The 18691-nt window shown below is 38.4% G+C and overlaps 1 protein-coding gene across 5 annotated transcripts in view; it reads right to left on the reverse strand.

Annotated features, from left to right (window-relative positions):
- Positions 1-464: 464 nt before the first annotated feature.
- The window catches only part of CFAP69 (cilia and flagella associated protein 69), a 70770-nt gene continuing 52543 nt past the window's right edge, over positions 465-18691 (reverse strand). For 4 of the 5 annotated variants that reach the window (XM_077128107.1, XM_077130064.1, XM_077129285.1 and 1 more), the window contains 8 exons: positions 10457-10649; positions 7496-7633; positions 6841-6917; positions 6423-6458; positions 5473-5670; positions 4379-4465; positions 1774-1878; positions 465-1145 (listed from right to left, as the gene is read on the reverse strand). In XM_077128107.1, coding sequence (XP_076984222.1) covers positions 975-1145; positions 1774-1878; positions 4379-4465; positions 5473-5670; positions 6423-6458; positions 6841-6917; positions 7496-7633; positions 10457-10649 — 1005 coding nt within the window. In that variant the 3' untranslated portion in view covers positions 465-974. The remainder of the gene's footprint in view (positions 1146-1773; positions 1879-4378; positions 4466-5472; positions 5671-6422; positions 6459-6840; positions 6918-7495; positions 7634-10456; positions 10650-18691) is intronic. The other variant, XM_077128621.1, reaches the window with a different exon arrangement.

Genomic DNA, 18691 nt, shown 5'->3' on the forward strand with positions numbered 1-18691 from the left:
CTGAAATTGGACAAAGTGGGAGTATTTACACCTTGCAAATTAGCAAATGGTACAAATCAGGGTTTTTGTCTCCCTGGAAAGCAGGCTATTAAAATATTTACCATTATACCAATGAGTGGGTCCTGTGGGCAGAATCTAGACTCAAATTCCAGTATACTTTCCTAAGAAAATAAGTCCTAGCCCTGGGTGTGGACTCAATTTTGGGCCCAACTTTTGGCTGCAGGAGAGGAGTGAGAGGGGTGGGGCTAAGACTACGGAAATCAAAATTACATTCAGGGACAAACACTTTGTTCTACATCCAGAGTTAAGGCATCACCTCCCGCTTTTTGGCAAGATATATCTGCCACCAATTGGGAGAAAACACATACCACACCCCCACCCCCTCCCCGATTCCCTTCACTGTTAGAGAAGAGAAAACAGCATTAGTTTTACATATTTATTTATATATTAAGAGTAAAACCACCTGTATTTTTACTGTTTAGCTCATGACTAACATTTGCTTTTTTATCAATAACTTATCTTACTTGGCCAACATGACTGCAGACTTTTTTTCCTGTCCAATATTCACTTGTATTTTTTAAAACAGTGCCCTAATTCTGTCCCTATAACTCCCTGAACCACATGCTTTGGATGCAGTTGACCTGGGTTAGGGAGTTGTGGGGTAGGGGACAGTATTAGGGCACTGTTTTTTCTGTCACTTGCAACCAAGAGTCCTAACTGATATAACATTGCTTTGCATTTTTAATTGAGAGAATTCATCTTTCCAAAGAAATTGATGACAATTTTTCTGATGCTACATGTTGATACTTTCAATAAAAATAAATTATATGAGCTTACTTTTACTTTTTTATAGATAGTATTTTACTGTTTTGTTAATATTTTATACTAAAATATTTCATTTACATTTGTATATAAAGATATATTTAACTAGAAAATTATAAGTAGAATTTATTTCAAAATGTCTCTAGAATATTTTATGCAGGATTAATCTTCTTTGGCTCATCTATGGTTTTAAATGTTTTCATTCTCTGTAAGGCTCCTCCTCGAATAGGCAGTTTCTTTAAAGCAATATCTGTGTCAGCAAGAGGTCCTCCTATTATTCGAGCAGGAGTGCTTTCCACTGTTACTACTCGACCAATGGGAACCTAAAAAAAGAAAAAAATAAACATCTAAAGTCCATTTCAAAATTTTTCATTAAGAGAAAAACCTATTCATCTTTTAGCTTAATTTGTAAAAGACCCAAAATGCATATAAGTAACTACCAGGGAGCATGGAATAATGGAAAGATTCATGTGTTGGAGCCAGGAAAAGTGGGTGTGAATTCTAATTCTGCTGCTTGTCAGCCCTGCCGGGGCAAATTATGCCCAGGAATGCTGAGGTATGGCAAGAAGCTATTTCCCAGGCAAAGGAGGCACCACATGGTTGCTGCCAAAGAGATGTAGAGGCATATTTGGATAGTGCTTGTAGCAGTTTCTTGTGAATCCTAAAATGCTGTGTCTGGTTTTGATCAGCATTGACTGAGGAAGGACATATCTTGGCGATTAATATGCCTAAACTATGTGAAATTTGAACAGCCAAAAGAAAATGTATGAGATGAAAACCCCATAGAAATAACATTCTTTAGGGACTAAATATAATATCTATTAAGAAAAATTATGGTGCTGCAATAATGGGATACTATCATGGAAAAATAATGTAATGTGACCCTGCCATACAGCATACAAAAAAGAAAAAAAAAAGAAAAAGAAAAGTTACAAGAGGAAAAAATCTTACCGTTGTATTAAGGCCTTTAATATCTGTCCGATGAAATATTGCATTCTGTGGTCGCTCATTATATCTAGAGGATTCTATAGCCTTTTCCTGAAGCCTTTTTGCCTTCTGAAGATTTTTAAATTAGGAAGAAAATGAGATTAATTTCTATTAAGTTAATACAAGTCTATTAAGTACAAGTTTCTATTGTACTTACTCATAATGAACTATACAAAGTATATTTAATTGTGTCTGTTCATGCTTTGGCTGTGTAGTAGGTTTAGCTGTGTACCCAGGTGGATATATTCTTGGTCTTGGTCCACATGCTGGTGGGTGCAGACCCATGCTAAATAAGGTCACTTTAAGATGGTAGTTCAGTTAAGGTGTGGCCTAGCGGAATCAGCTTGGGCTTTAGTCTGGATTACTGGTGTCCTATATGAGCAGAGTGAAAATCAGAAGGAGAGAGAAACTAAGGGGAGCAGCTAGAAGCCAAGTCAATGGAACTCTGAGGAGAAAGAAGAAGATGCTACTATGTGCGTTCCATGTGACAGAAAAGCCAAGGAACCTCAAAGATTGTCAGCCAGCAAGAAAATCCTGAACACAGGAGGAGGCAAGACTGTTAGTTTCTAAAACCATGAGCCAATAAATTCCTGTTGTTAAGCCAACCCATTTTGCTTTAGCAGCTAGGAAACAAAAAAAAGCTGTTTATTAGGTAGCTTTGGAATATGCACTGGCTTGTTTAGGCTAAGAAGACAAGTTATTAGCAAGTTAGATCCTTTGTGTACTGAAGAAGACAACAGTCACCTAAAAGTGTTAATGAGATTTCCAGGGTACCAGTCATATATAACCAAAGAGTAGGCTGAACACCTAAGAAATTAGATTCAATTAAGCAAAGGTAATAAATTTCCATCAGGTGATGCACATTTCAAAGTATCTTATAAAAATTAAATATTAGTTTGGAACACTTAAGTCTTTCAAACATTAAGAATAATATAAATCATGTAATTTGTTGCAATTATATTCAAGCTCAATATTTGAAGCACTAGAAACAGGCGAAAATGTGAGGAAACAAATGATCTGCAGGGAAGGGGCTGATTTTCATTAATTATTCTTTCTGAACTTGGGCAGTTATGAGGATATTTTGTAAAGGTGGTGTTCTAGTTTGCTAGCTGCTGGAATGCAATATACCAGAAATGGAATGGCTTTTAAAAAGGGGAATTTAATAGGTTGCTAGTTTGTAGTTCTAAGGTGGAGATAATGTCCCAATCAAAGCAAGTCTATAAAAATGTCCAATCAAAGGCATCCAGGGAAAGATACCTTGGTTCAAGAAGGCCAATGAAGTTCAGGGTTTCTCTCTCAAGTGGAAGGGCACATGGTGAACACAGTCAGGGTTCCTCTCTCATCTGGAAGGGCACATGGCAAACCTGGCATCATCTGCTAGCTTCTCTCCTGGCTTCCTGTTTCATGAAGCTCCCCGGGAGGCATTTTCCTTCTTTATCTCCAAAGGTCGCTGGCTGGTGGACTCTGCTTCTTGTGGCTATGTTGTTCTGTTCTGCTCTCTCTGAATCTCCCACTCTCCAAAATGTTTCCTCTTTTATAGGACTCCAGTAAACCAATCAAGACCCACCCAAATGGGTGGAGACATGTCGTCACCTAATCCAGTTTAACAACTACTCTTGACTAAATCACATCTTCTAGAGAGATGATCTGATTACAGTTTCAAACATACAGTATTGAATAGGGATTATTCTACCTTTATGAAATGGGATTTTGATTAAAACATGGCTTTTCTAGGGGACATACATCCTTTCAAACCAGCACAGGTGGGAAAGAACTTTTAGTGAAAAGGGGGACACATGAATGAGTGTTCGTAACTTTAGTTTTGCTATCTTAATGTGATTTTGCTATTTTCATGGACTAACATTTGACAAATTCATGTCAAGAGGAAAAATTGTAATATTAGGTAAAAGTCTCTCCAAAGTATTGCTTTGATTGCTTTTACCTAATTAATTTACTTTGAAAGAAAAAAGTGATGAGATTTTGAAAATTCATGGTGCTTCTCACATATTTCAAGTGAATTTAATTAGTATTATATGCTTTTTAGATTCGTTTCTAGCTTAAATTTGTAACATCTTAGCACAGTTTTTCAATGGGGTGTTTATCTCAAGTTCCTTTTTAATATGTAATATAATATAATGTTCTTTTGGTGACCACAAAGGGGAAAAAACCTTGGGGATGAGGCTAATACAAGAAAGTTGTTTTTTTCGGTCCCTCACTTTGCTTCTTACAGAAAAGAAATTAATGAAGAAGTATGTTCTTAATGGAAAACGAGCACATTTTTCCTGTTCATTCCCTGGCTATCATTTCTTTTATGCAGCTCAGGGACTTTCATTCCTTGCTTTCCACTGCCAAAGCCAGTAAAACTCAGAGTACTATCTTTGGTAAGTGTGAAGATGCATAGTTTCAATCACCATCCTAAACTGTATATGAGGATTTAATAGTCTTGGTATTCTACAGAAATGTCATTGGAGAAATGTGAATGAATATTCATTCCTGCAAAAGTCTGTCTGGGTTTTCTGGACAGAGTTGGTTATTTTTTGTGGATACCATAATACAGTAGAAATCTTACCTTTAAGGTTTTAGCATTTGATGTTCTAGCCAAAAAATTTTGCCATGATTTATTAGCCAATTCTTTTTGCTTGTTTGTGGCTTGTATCTGAAATGAGAAAGATAATTAAGAGCTCCAGATTCTATGAAAGGGTAACGAAGGACCTGAAAGTTCTTATTTTGAAGGAAGCATCTAGCTTTTGTCAAAGTAAATTTTAAGGCCAATGAGCAAAAGCACTAGAGTATTCATAGAACTCAATTTAACAAGCAAAAATATTGCCATGTAAAGAAAAATCTTTCACTCATTATTCAGCTAAAGTTTGAATTGATTTCCTTGAAATGTAAACTGCTGTTATTTTTATAATAGCAATTATTCTCAACAAGACTGGTTGTTTTATAAAATTACCATTAGTGAAAACAGATTATAATCCAGAACAGACTACATAAATGGCTTAACTTGAAATTTACAGGAGAAAATAAAAAGAGATTCCAGCTGACTACTATAGTAGTTTAGGCAAGATTATACTGGCAAAACTCTTCAAATTTATGAGTGCAGCAAGGTAAACAATTTTGTGAGAGTTTTGAGTTTGTTGTGGCATTGCATTCTAGGGAGGTAACCTCTACAAAACAGTGGCAAAGACTATGGTTCTTAATAGACTGTTAAATATATAATCAGAGATCACATACATTGGTTGGTGTATAATACACTACTAAATATAAATTATGAACCCAAGAATATTTAAGTAAACAATTTCTGAAAAGTAAGTGCAGCCAGAGCCATGATGATAAATCAACAATAGCTAGTCAACAGGGCAGAAATTCTGCCATTTTATATCACTAACAAAGCAACAGAACTTTTTACCTTTTAAAATATGAAGCATACAGAAATCATATTTAAATGCCATAAAATAGCACTGAATAGAGTAATTGAATCTCAAGCTCTTAACTCCATGGATTCTTTAAAAGTTGTACAGAGACATGGAAAATAACTTTAAGAGAAAACCACAAAATTATTCTCAAGTGCTGAAGTATTCACATGTAAGGCAAATATTATGACAGCTTTAGTTAATACTGTTGAAATGAATATTTTGTGACCCAACGGTATCTGTGGCTTACTTTTGCATATGCTTTTTGTTCGTTTTGCACATCTTGGCGTGCTTGGCTTTCAATCATCTCACTTTGCAGAGAAGCAACCATCTTTCCAATATTTTCTGATGCTGTTATAATAGCTTCCAAATTTTTTGAATCTGCAGTGATTGGTCTTAACTTTTCTAATTTTATTTCTTCATATATTTCGTTCCATATTTCTCCAATCTATTACAACAAGGTTTGAGTTTATAATTAACCAAAATCAAATGATACACTATTAGGTAATCCTTCATTTGGGTGTTCACTCTAAAGCTAACACTTAGTAAACCCAGCATTTTCTAACTGACTTCTTGCGAATAAGTTAAGTGCATTGAGAATGATTTGGGTTACCAGATACATATGAGCATTCAGGTAATTTATCTTTTTTTTTTTCTTTTCAATGATCAGAATCCATGGATAAGTTTCTACTACCTCTGGCTAATTCACTGCCATCATCACTGCTCTTTGGTTTACAGTTTCTGTTTTCAGAGCCACAGAAACTGCAGATCTAGTCTCTTATTCTTGAACTCCTACTGCCCTTCCTCTTTGGAGTCCTGTATCAAAGCTAGATCAAGTTGAGCTTGCTCGAGAATGAATATGGACATTCCTGGGATTCTAGAACTCAGCCACTGTGAAAAGTAGGGATTTGCTCCTCACCTCCTAGCTAAGGCAAAAGGCAATTTATCATGCTGATAACTCTATCTCATATTGGGGGCTATCTTGAAATTAAGGTGCTTGAGAATATTTAAAATTAGAGAAAATGTATACATCCAGGATAGAGATAAAATTCAACTTTGTTTTCATCTGAAAAGAGGTTTATTCATTTATAATAAATATACAGTACTAATGTTTGTTTTTCACTTAAAAAAAAGCCTCTGAAACTTCAAAAGCAATTATTTACTGGGTAGGCCATGGTAGCTCAATGGCCGAGTTCTCACCTGCCATGCCAGAGACCCAGGCTCGATTACTGGCGCCTGCCCATGTAAAAAAAAAATTATTTACCTACAAAAATATAACCAGCAAGGTAAACTACCTAATATTTTAAAATTATTATTGGAGTGATATAAAGTAATGATGAAATAATACTTTAATAAATTTTAAAAATTTATTTTAATAAGTAATAATATAATTCTAGTTCCAAATAGTCTCTAAAGAGAAGAAATTATATTTAAAAATTCTGTTGAGCTTTTGAATAACTCTATGTAAATAACATGGAAAGTACCAGGCCAATTAATAGTGTTCCCTGACCAGTATTAGATGCAACACAGAAAACAAAAACTACACCGAATTTAGATTATGGCTCACAACTGCAAACAGATCTTTTGTTTCCAATAGCAAGATTATTAAGGTACTCACTTTAAAATCAAGATATCTATGTATGACACAGAGTGTGACAAAATCTTCAGCAGTTAGGCCAGGTAAATTTTCAAAATCTAAACAAAGTTTATAAAGAAGGAATTACTTTAATGGAGAAATTGATTCCAAGAAGCATATATCCATCATAAAAATAAATGCAGTCACTTTTAATTTCATTTTGATTGATGAAGAAATAATTTCTTTGAGTGCCTGACTTACTTCGCCAGGTCATTCTCAAACAGTCACTAGAAGAGGAATCATTTTTCCTGTGCTGTGGTCAGAACATGAAATTGTGCTTTCAGAAACTGAAGCGTATTTGAGGACACTTATCATATTCAGGAAGAAAGGACTTAAAAAAACTGATGTAGAATTCTAGTCTTCAAGTCTAATCACGTAAGCTAATTGTTCTTAATCCTGGCTACACACTGGAATTGTCTAGGGAGCGTTAAAAAACAATGATGCCTGGACCCCACACACAGGGATTCTGATTTATTTGGTTAGGGGTACAGCCTGGGCACTTGGATAACAAAGGAACAAGCATTTACCTGTATAAAGGGACTTTGGTTCATCATGTTTGAAAAGTGGACTTAAAAGCAAAATCAACTGGCATATCAGGAAAACAGAGTTCTCTCGGATTTGATGAGTAGTTTCTTACCTAGTTTTCCCAACACAGCATATATTTTTGCTCTGATATTCTCAGCAACATCCATAACCGCAATAGTTGGGCAGTTGGCAGGCAGCGGCATGAGTTTTTGCTCTTCTTGAAAACTAGTTAATAGAGGTTTCTTTGTATCTAATCATTGGTTATCAGGAAAACACAAAACAACAGTTAAAACCAGAGTAAACCATAGTAAATACTTGAGATCTTAGTCTAGACAACATAGATTTATAGAAATTATTATAACAGAGTAAAATTTCCCTTGTACATGGTTGCTCTTTTGAAACCACATCCATCAGTTATTTCTTCCTAATTCTGTGGCAAAAGTGAAGGTTTTAATTTTTACTATTTATGTGAAATATGAAATTTTAAAAAATCACTTAATTTTTAAAATAAAAAATTGCCAAAAATCAATTTCTAATTTTGAAATCAAGAAATTGAATAACATCAGTTTAACAGTTGTGTAACCTCTTGTGGTAGTTAGATTCAGTTGTTAACTTGGCCAGGTAAAGGCACCTAGTTCTGTTGCTGTGGACATGAGCCAATGGTACGTGAACCTCATCTGTTGCTCATTACATCTGCAGTCAGCCAGAAGTAGTGCCTGCTGCAGTGAATGATGTTTGATTTAATTGGCTGGTGCTTAAATGAGAGACTCAGTGTAGCACAGCCCAAGCAGCTCAGCATACCTTATTGTAGCACTTGCAATTCAGCCCAGGCCTTTGGAGATGCAGAAAGAAATCACCCCAGGGAAAGTTGTTGGAACCCAGAGTCGTGGAGAGAAGGCCAGCAGAGAGCACCCTGTGCCTTACCATGTAGGAAAGAACCTCCGTTGAAGCTTAGCTGCCTTTCCTCTGAAGAACTAATGAAATAAATCCCCCTTTATTAAAAGCCAATCCATCTCTGGTATGTTGCATTCTGGCAGCTAGCAAACTAGAACAGATTTGGTACCGGAGAGTGAGGTGCTACTGCAGTTTGCAAATACCAGATATGTTGGAACGTTTTTTTCTGATGGCTAAGGGGAAGATTTTAGAGAAACTGTGAAAAGAATGATGGAGAAATCCTGGAGTGCTTGAAGAGACTGTTGGTGTAAATGGAACCACTGCCAATCTGAACAAAGGGAGACACAAATGGGATAAAATGGAGTTTGTAGAGTGAGAACCATGGAAGCTCGAGTCTGAAGCCAAGAAACCTCGGCCAGGACAGTGGACCTACCCATATACATGGAGAGGGTGCATTTACCCTGAAGGGTGAGGATGAGTTTCCCACCTCACTGCAGTGGAAGAGTTGTGCAGCTTCAGGCCTTGGAGAAGGTACAGCATGCTCCTTGGGGGAATGGGGAGAGAACTGGCTGCCACCACATGGAGGGGTTGAGCGTGTGCCCCGGTAATGGCAGAGAGCCCAGGGGTGGCCCTGATGCCTGGAGAGAGGGGAGTCGAGAAAAAGGTGGTCTCCTCAATGTTCCCTGAGGTTGATTTGGAAAGAGGCAGGCCAAGGCATAGGCCCTTGGAAAGGGTGGGACTGTCACTTTCTAAAGTTGAAGGATAAATGACTTTGAGACTTTGAAATCCAGTGGTCTTTGCCCTGCAGGTTTTCAGAACTGTTTGTTCCTTCCAATTTCTCTCTATGGAAATGAAAACCTGTATCTTGTGAATGTTTTCCTTTATATATTGGCACCAGACAACTTGTTTTGAGATTCACAGGTCCACAGCCAGAAGAGAATTTTTTGCACCTTAATATTGCTTAAGGTGATGTGTGTAGTTGCCAAGTTGACAAGGCATGGACATGTGGTAGTTAGATTCAGTTGTCAACTTGGCCTGGTGAAGGCACCTAGTTCAGTTGCTGTGGACAGGAGCCAATGGTACGTGAACCTCATCTGTTGCTCATTACATCTGCAGTTGGCTATGAGGTGTGCCTGCTGCAGTGAATGATGTTTGATTTAATTGGCTCGTGCTTAAATGAGAGACTCAATGTAGCTCAGCCCAGGCCTTTGGAGATGCAGAAAGGAATCACCCCGGGGTTGTTGGAACCCAGAGGCCTGGAGAGAAGGCCAGCAGAGATCACCCTGTGCCTTACCACATAGGTAAGAGCCTCAGTTGAAGGTTAGCTGACTTCCCTCTGAAGAACTAATAAAATAAATCCCCTTTTATTAAAAGCCAATCTATCTCTGGTGTGTTGCATTCTGGCAGCTAGCAAACTAGAACATCTCCTTTGCTTTCGTTTGCTATATATTTTGCTATAAATATAAAAACTATTTTATGATGCTACAGTCAAATCTCAGAAATAGTAAAAATAGATTTAAGGCAGAACTCAACAGAAGTATAGGGGAGTATTTTAATTTAAAAATAAGCAATTTTTCTTACATAAGAATTTTTAAAGATTTAGAAAATATAATGTAGCATTGCAGAATTTATAAATGGACCACCAATTCTGATACTGTAAACCTCGTTATTTTAGAATCTAGTATTTCAAATTTATAATATTTGAGTTCTTATCTAGAAGGTAGTTTCTTTTTCATAGTAAAAAATAACTGTACAAATCAGTATCAACAGGAATGTATAAAATACTATATAAAAATGGTTTCCAAACACTCTATTTACATCCCCAAATTTTATTGGTAAACGAAATATTACTCAATCTATTTGTAAAAACAAGTAACCCAAAGGAACTTTTACAGAAAGTACTGTTAACTTTTTTTGAATTAAAGAATATAATCCAACACCATTTCTTGAAAAATATTCTATTAAAATCTGGACCAGCTAATTTACTTAGTTTTCTCCCAATCATTCAAAATTTATAATAGCAAGTCCTTCAAACTCTTGTGAAAAGAACTTTAAAAGTTCTTTAGAACTTAGAGAACAGGGTAATAGTGCTCAAACTTTCCTAATATATTTTAAGGATCTCTCTTTTCTTAAAAAATATGCATCTAATTGCTTTACTGACAATTTTAAATACACTCACCAATGATCTTTCCATTTTTATCACGTTTTACTCCTAGTTCTTTTTCTTCTTTTCTCCACAGTTTAATTAAGAGACTAGCAGCTGTCTGGTCCTTCCTCCCTCGCCAAGCATTGACATGAGCAGTAGTTTTAGGATTATCACAAAATTCAACCATTATTCCAAGTATCAGATTACAGAATTTTTTTTGGTTCAACTTTAGCAAGGAAACAGAAAAGGAAAAACAGTTGCAAGAAATATTAAGAATTACTGCCTTTAAAAAACACCTGTGGTTTCAATAAGTTTTTTCTAAATAATTGCTTTATAAAATTCAGGGCCTAATTAAGCAAGATTTGGGCAATCTCCTAATTTAGTGAGTATATTTTCACCCATTAGAAATTCAGAAGGATAAAAAGAGAATGATCCAATATAATTCTGAAGTAATCATAAACAAATATCATGAACAAAAATGTGTTTTGATTAGAGTTGAAGAGGGATTTGCAAAAGGAAGATGTTCATGTCAAGTGGAGCAAGGTGAACAGTGTACTACACAATTTGCCATGCTACCAACTACTGTAATTAAAGATTCTTTACAATTTATATACTTCGTACAGTTTGAAAAGATTCATACTAGTTATAATCTCATTGATATTAAACAATATGGCAGTCACATATGAAAATTAAAGTCAGGTGTGATTTTATATTTTGAAAATCAGCATCTATAAAAACATTTATTATTTAAGGAAAACTCTTATCATATACATTTCCTTTGTTTCCTACAACTAGTTTTTAGCAAACTAATGTTTACACATACAAATTTCATCCAGAGCAATGGCCTCCCAAAAGTATTGGTTTCTGTGTGAAATATATTTTGTTGATGAACTGTTAGACTTTATATTGCTAATAAAATATAGCAAAGAAAACATATAACCTTGTGTTTGCATTGCAACACATTATCAGTGTCCTCTATTATAAAAGAGATAATATTACCTACTTTAGAAGGTTATTCTGAGACGTTATATGAGACTGCCTGGAACATAGTAAGCCCTCAATAATATTTAACCATTGCTGGCAATTATTACCAGAGTACACTGAATTAATATTTTAGCAAAATCATATTATGCACAATTCTCAGTCAAGTAAGTCTTTTATTCTTGTACTTCACTATCAGATGAAAGAGACAAATATCAAGGACTAGAGTTGATATAAAGACTACATTAAAGAATATTTGTAATTGATTGGTTCAATCTATTTATTAAAACACAATCTAATAATATTCACCATAAACATGTATGTAGCAATAATAAGTCAAACATTAATGTAGCCAATGTACGTAGGCAAGTGTATACAACTATGTACATACCCACACACACACTTATTTACTCCTCCCAACATTGTGATGAAGAAGAATACTGTGTGAGTGCTCTCCTAAGCTTAGATGTCCTAATAATGAGTTTAGACAACAGCTTGAGGCAAAAACCATAGGGCCATCCTGGTCTTTTCTGTGCATCTGTCTTGTTCTCAGCATGCACGTATGGCTCTATGAATTTCCTTGTTTACATGGATACGAATATCCTTATTTCCCTAGGAAACTGTTCCCTGCTGGTCCCAGGTGCTACATTTATGTTCCACAGCTGTCACTCAGTCCTAGGCAGCATATGATTTCACTGTTCTCCTATAGTGTTCTGTAGGAGAGGTCTGTGAGCTATCTCCATAAACCAGGGCATGTGCTAGGATGGTAAACCTGTGATCAGTCCTTTAGGCTGCCACCAGACAGACTGGCACAGATTCACATGCATCCTAGAATGTGCATAAAGGTTACTTTGCTCCCTCCAGAACCAGGATCATACTGGGAATGCAGGTTGGCTCTGATCTCAGCCAGCAAGGGAATGGGGATGGGGCAAGCAAGGATGCCATGAGATATTACTATTTATTTTTATTTTTTGGGGTGCTGGTCTGGAAATTGAACCTGGGTTTCCTGCATGGAAGGTGAACATTCTACCACTGAACCACCCGCATACCCAAGATCTTACCATTTTTAAGTTGCCTTTTTCTTTTCTTTTCTTTTTTTAACCTTTTTTTATGGTGTAGTATAACATATATACAAAGCAAAGAAATAAAAAAGCAGTAGGTTTCAAAGTACTCTTCAACAAGTGGTTACAGGATAGATCCCAGAGTTTGTCACAGGCTACGATATGATCCTCTCATATTTTTCCTTCTAGCTGCTCCAGAATATAGGAGGCTAGAGGGCTTAAATACTTTTTTAATCATCACAATAAACTTGTTTTTCCTTTTTTTTGTGGACAATAACATATATACAAAAAAAACTATAAATTTCAAAGCACAGCACCACAATTAGTTACAGAACATAATTCAGACTTTGACATGGCTTACAAATTCACAATTTTAGGTTTTTATTTCTAGCTGCTCTAAAATATTGGAGACTAAAAGAGACATTAATTTAATGAATCAGCATTCATATTCATTTGTTAAGTCCTATCTTCTATGTATAATTCCACCATCACCTTTGATCTTTCCATACCTCTCGTTGGGGTTCTTTGGGCTATGGCAATTCTAAATTTTTGACATTGGAAGGGTCTGTCACTAATATGGGGTAGGGAGATGGAACTATCTGATGTTCTGGAGAGGCTGTCCTAGGTTTCAGGACTTATCTGGACCAGACACCCATCTGGAGGTTGTAGGTTTCTCAAAAGTTACTCTAGTGCCTGGAACTGTTGTGGAATCTTATAAATTGCCCGAGGTGTTCTTTAGGATTGGCTGGAGGTTGGCAGGTTATGATAGGTAGCAAGGTCTACCTGAAGACTGCATGAGAGTAACCTCCAGAGTAGCCTCACGACTATTTGAACTCTCTCTGCCACTGATACTTTATTAATTATGCTTCTTTTCTCCCATTTGGTTAGGATGTAATTGTCGATCCCACAGTGCCAGGTCTACATTCATCCCTAGGAGTTCTCTTCCACGTCACTAGGGAGACTTTCACCCCTGGATGTCATGTCCCACATAGTGGGGAGGGCAATGATTTCACTTGCAGAGTTGGGCTTAGAGAGAGTGAGGCCACATCTGAGCAACAACAGAGGTCCTCCAGAAGTAACTCTTAGGTATGCCTATAGGTAGTCTAAGGTTCTATACTACCTACATAAGCTTCACAAGAGTAAGTCTCATAATCAAGGTCATGGGTGTCCCTAAAGTTTGACACAGTATCAGGAGATTCCCTGACGGTAAGGTTTAATAGTTCTATAGTCTTTCTCCCCTCCTTCAGGGGACTTGGCAATACTTTTTGATTATCTGGTTAATATACTCTAGGATGTTTCCAGGTATTACAATAACCTATACAGGATTAAAGGATCTCTTTCTCATTCTGTGCTCTCTGTGTTTCACTTGTTCAAATGAGCTATAAATATAGGTTGAATTAGATTATGCACTACCAAAAATTTCAGTTCCAGATCAAACAAACCTTTCTTCCATTGGTCTCAAAGAGTATGTGTGGTTCTAAAATATAGACACTATCTTCCTTACCCCTATGTTCTGAATTACTTTAACCCCAACCTGTTTGGCTTCGTTCTTATCTCTTAATATCAGGTTATATAGATAAAACCACCTCTCAGAATCCAGAAATAATAATCATACTCTGGACTTAATATGTCTGCTCTAAAAGTTTACAATCTAGTACCCTATTTTCTTATAAGCATTTTCTAAAGGTGACCATACCATTGTTATTTTTTTGTTTCTGGCTTATTTTGTCTCAGCAAATGTTCCACACATTCATTCACATTGTTGCATGCCTCATGCCATTGCTCCTTTTTGTAGCTGCACAGCCTTCATTCAAAAGTATAATCATTGTTCGCCATTCTACTTCTCCATCAGTGCATCCTTCAGCCACCTGCATTCATTGGACATCATGTAGAGGGGCCAAAGTCCACAGTCCATCAACATTCTCAATTTTAGATAATTTATAACCTTATGCTTTGGGGTGCAATGACCTATATATGTTTGTTAGGTCTAATTAATTCATCAAGTTACTTAACTTCTCTATTTCCTTGTTGATCTTCTCTCTGGTTGTTCTATCTATAGAGGACAGTGGTGTATTGAAGTCTTCTACTATTATTGTTGAAACGTATCGCTCTTTTCAGTTTTGCCACTGTCTGCCTCATGTACTTTGGAGCTCCTTGATTGGCAGCATAAACATTTATGAATGTTATATCTTCTTAGTGAATTGACCCTTTAATTAGTATATAGTGTCCTTCTTTGTGTCTTATGATGTCTTTACATTTAAAGTCTATTTTGTACGATATTAGTATAGCCACTCCTGCTTTCTTTTGGTTACAACTTCCGTGAAAGATCTTTTTCCATCCTTTCACTTTTGATCGATTTGTATCCTTGTATCTAAGATGAGTCTCTTGTAAGCAGCTGTATTAGTTAGGGTTCTCTAGAGAAACAGAATCAACAGAGAACACTTGCAAATACAAAATTTATAAAAGTGTCTCACGTGACCACAGGAATGCAGAGTCCAAAATCCGCAGGGCAGGTTGTGAAGCCGACGACTCTGATGGAGGGTCTGGATGAACTCCAGAGGACAGGCTCACCAGCCGAAACAGGAATAGAGCCTGTCTCTTCTGAATCCTCCTTAAAAGGCTTCCCATGATTAGATTAAGAATCACTCATTGCAGAAGACACTCCGCTTTGGCTGATTACAAATGAAATCAGCTATGGATGCAGCTGACGTGATCATGATCTAATTCTATGAAATATCCTCATTGCAACAGAGAGGTCAGCATTTGCCCAACCAGACAAACAGGTATTACAACTTGGCCAAGTTGACATATGAATCTGACCATGACAGTCTACCCCTTGTCAACTTGGCAGCTATATATATCACTTTAAACCATACCCAATTTCGAAATAAAAACAATAAAACACACATTTTTTCTTTTACATAACAATACTCAACTGTCCTGCATATAACTGGAAACACGTTAAATCTCTCCAGAATAGGGCACAAATCCTTGGGCAACAGTCATTCTTAAACTTGACATCTTAAAACTTAAATAGTGCAACATGAACAAAACAGCATTATAGTCCTCGTTTCTGTAATTGGTCACATGGTCGAAGTTCATATTTATCACTACCTTCTTCCACTACCCATTCCATGTTCCCTTTACCCTCAGCAAGCACTCCAGCTGACCATGGTTCTTTGCCTGGTGAAGTGACCCAAACCTTCATTCCTGAAGTTTCAGACCCATTGGTAGTCCTGTCTGGATTGGGTTGCTGCAGTTTTCCATTGATTTTAATTGCAGGGCATAGTAGTTCTAAAAGATGCTCTAGGAGATCTCCTATATTCCAAGAAAACTCTTCTTTACCTCCATTATGTAGTTGCAATCGTACTTCCCCCTGATAGTCAGTTTCAGTCACCCCAGACAATAATGTAATCTCTTTCTTGGCTTGTTGATCCAGTGGCATAAGTAGCCCAATGTGACCAGGTGGCAGTCTTAATTTCCAGTTCAGTGGAATCATTGTTGTTTCTCCTGGTGGAAGCACTCCCTGTTTTGGAACTAAAACCTGTAGACCAGCAGAGCTCAGGGTTGCAGGGACAGGAAACAAAAATTTTCCTAGTGGATCACTAGGGGTAATAGTGAGTTGTACCACTCCCCTTTCCACCCCTTGGTTCCTGGATCCATGGATCCTGGCTATGGGAGAAACAGCACCATACTGCGGACACTGATTCACAGCATATACAGTTTCCTAGAGAACATTATCCCAGCCTTTCAAGTTATTACCACCTAGTTGGCACCATAATTGAGTTTTCAAAAGGCCATCCACCGTTCTATTAATCCAGCTGCTTCTGGATGATGGGGAACATGGTAAGACTAGAGAATTCCATGAGCATGTGCCCATTCCCGCACTTCATTTGCTGTGAAATGTGTTCCTTGATCAGAAGCAATGCTATGTGGAATACCATGACGATGGATAAGGCATTCTGTAAGTCCATGGATGGTAGTTTTGGCAGAAGCATTGTGTGCAGGGAAAGCAAACCCATATCCAGAGTATGCATCTATTCCAGTCAGAACAAATCACTGCCCCTTCCATGAAGGGAGTGGTCCAATGTAATCAACCTGCCACCATGTAGCTGGCTGGTCAACTTGGGAAACGGTGCCATATCGGGGGCTGAGTGTGGGTCTCTGCTGCTGGCAGACTGGGCAGTCAGCAGTGGCTGTAGCCAAGTCACCCTTGGTGAGTGGAAGTCCATGTTGCTGAGTCCATGCATAACCTCCATTCCTACCACCATAACCACTTTGTTCATGAGCCCACTGGCCAATGACAGGAGTTGCTGGGAAAGAGGCTGACTGGTATCCATAGAACGGGTCATCTTATCCACTTGATTATTAAAACCTTCCTCTGCTGAAGTCACCCTCTGGTGCACATTCACATGGGACACAAATATGTTCATGTTTTTAGCCCACTCAGAAAGGTCTATCCACATACTTCTTCCCTAGACCTCTTTGTCACCAATTTTCCAATTATGGTCTTTTCATGTCCTTGACCATCCAGCTAAACCATTAGCAACAGCCCATGTATCAGTATACAAATGCACCTCTGGTCAGTTTTCCTTCCAAGCAAAATGAACAACCAGGTGCACTGCTCAAAGTTCTGCCCACTGGGAGGATTTCCCCTCACCACTGTTCTTCAATGACACCCCAGAAAGGGGTTGTAGTGCTGCAGCTGTCCACTTTTGGGTGGTACCTATATATCGTGCTGAACCATCTGTAAACCAGGCCCGAGTTTTCTCTTCCTCAGTCAATTCACTATAAGTAACTCCCCAAGAGTCCATAGCTCTGGTCTGGGAAAAAGAAGGTAGTGTGGCAGGAGTGGAGACCATGGGCATGTGGGCCACTTCTTCATGTAACTTACTTGTGCCTTCAGGACCTGCTCTGGCTCTATGTCATATATACCATTTCCATTTTACAATAGAGTGCTGCTGCGCATGCCCAACTTTATGGCTTAGTGGGTCAGACAATACCCAGCTCATGACTGGCAACTCAGGTTTCATGGTAACTTGGTGGCCCATGGTTAAGCATTCAGTCTCTACTAAGGCCCAGTAGCAGGCCAAAAGCTGTTTCTCAAAAGGAGAGTAGTTTTCTGCAGCAGATGGTAAGGCTTTGCTCCAAAATTCTAAGGGTCTGCATTGTGATTCTCCTATAGGGGCCTGCCAAAGGCTCCAGACAGTATCTCTTTTTGCCACGGACACTTCCGGCACCATTGGATCTGCTGGATCATATGGTCCAAGTGGCAGAGCAGCTTGTATAGCAGTGTGGATCTGTTGCAGAGCCTCCTCTTGTTCAGGTCTCCACTCAAAATTAGCAGCTTTTCTGGTCATTCGATAAATGGGCTGGAGTAGCACACCCAAATGAGGAACATGCTGTCGCCAAAACCCAAAGAGACTAACTAGGTGTTGTGCCTCTTTTTTGGTCATAGGAGGGGCCAGAGGCAGCAACATATCGTTCACCTTAGAAGGGATATCTGGACATTCCTCACACCACTGGACACCTAGAAATTTCACTGAGGTGGATGGCTCCTGTATTTTTGTTGGATTTATCTCCCATCCTCTGACACACAAATGCCTTACCAGTAAGTCTTGAGTAGTTGCTACTTCTTGCTTACTAGGTCCAATCAACATGATATCATCAACATACTGTGATGCCGGATGTAATTTCGACCCCGTTCCTCTAGCTCTCTGCCTAGCAACATATTCAAGCCATTCCATTGAGCCTTCTGCTTTCACCTCACCCAATCCGTCGCTGCCACCCCTGGCCTCTTCACCAATCACGCAGCTCCCCTAGCCCCCACCTAGCGCTAGCCCCCACCTAGCGACTTCTGACCTCACATCACACCACTCTCTTCTCGCTCTCTGATAGGCTCAACCTTCATTACAACACCCATTCCATTCGCCAATCACAGCCTTCCCCAACTCCCCCTCCCTATTTCCGCCACCCCGCTATATAAACCTCTGCACTTCCTGTAATAAACGTTCGATGTGTAACGCCACTCGTTCCCGCGACTCTTCCTTGAGCGTCGCGCGCCCTCACACACCTTCGAGCCCCCGGGACCGAAAGCAGATCGCGACTGCCCGAGTCCCCCCATTCGCTGAGAGACAGACCCCAAGCGGGAGCACCGGACCGGACCGGCTCCCGCACTGTGATAACCAGTGTGATATCTTGTGGGAGGGAGAAACGATCAAGGTCC

Source organism: Tamandua tetradactyla, chromosome 1 (genome assembly GCF_023851605.1).
Source record: "Tamandua tetradactyla isolate mTamTet1 chromosome 1, mTamTet1.pri, whole genome shotgun sequence".
NCBI classification, from domain to species: domain Eukaryota; kingdom Metazoa; phylum Chordata; class Mammalia; order Pilosa; family Myrmecophagidae; genus Tamandua; species Tamandua tetradactyla.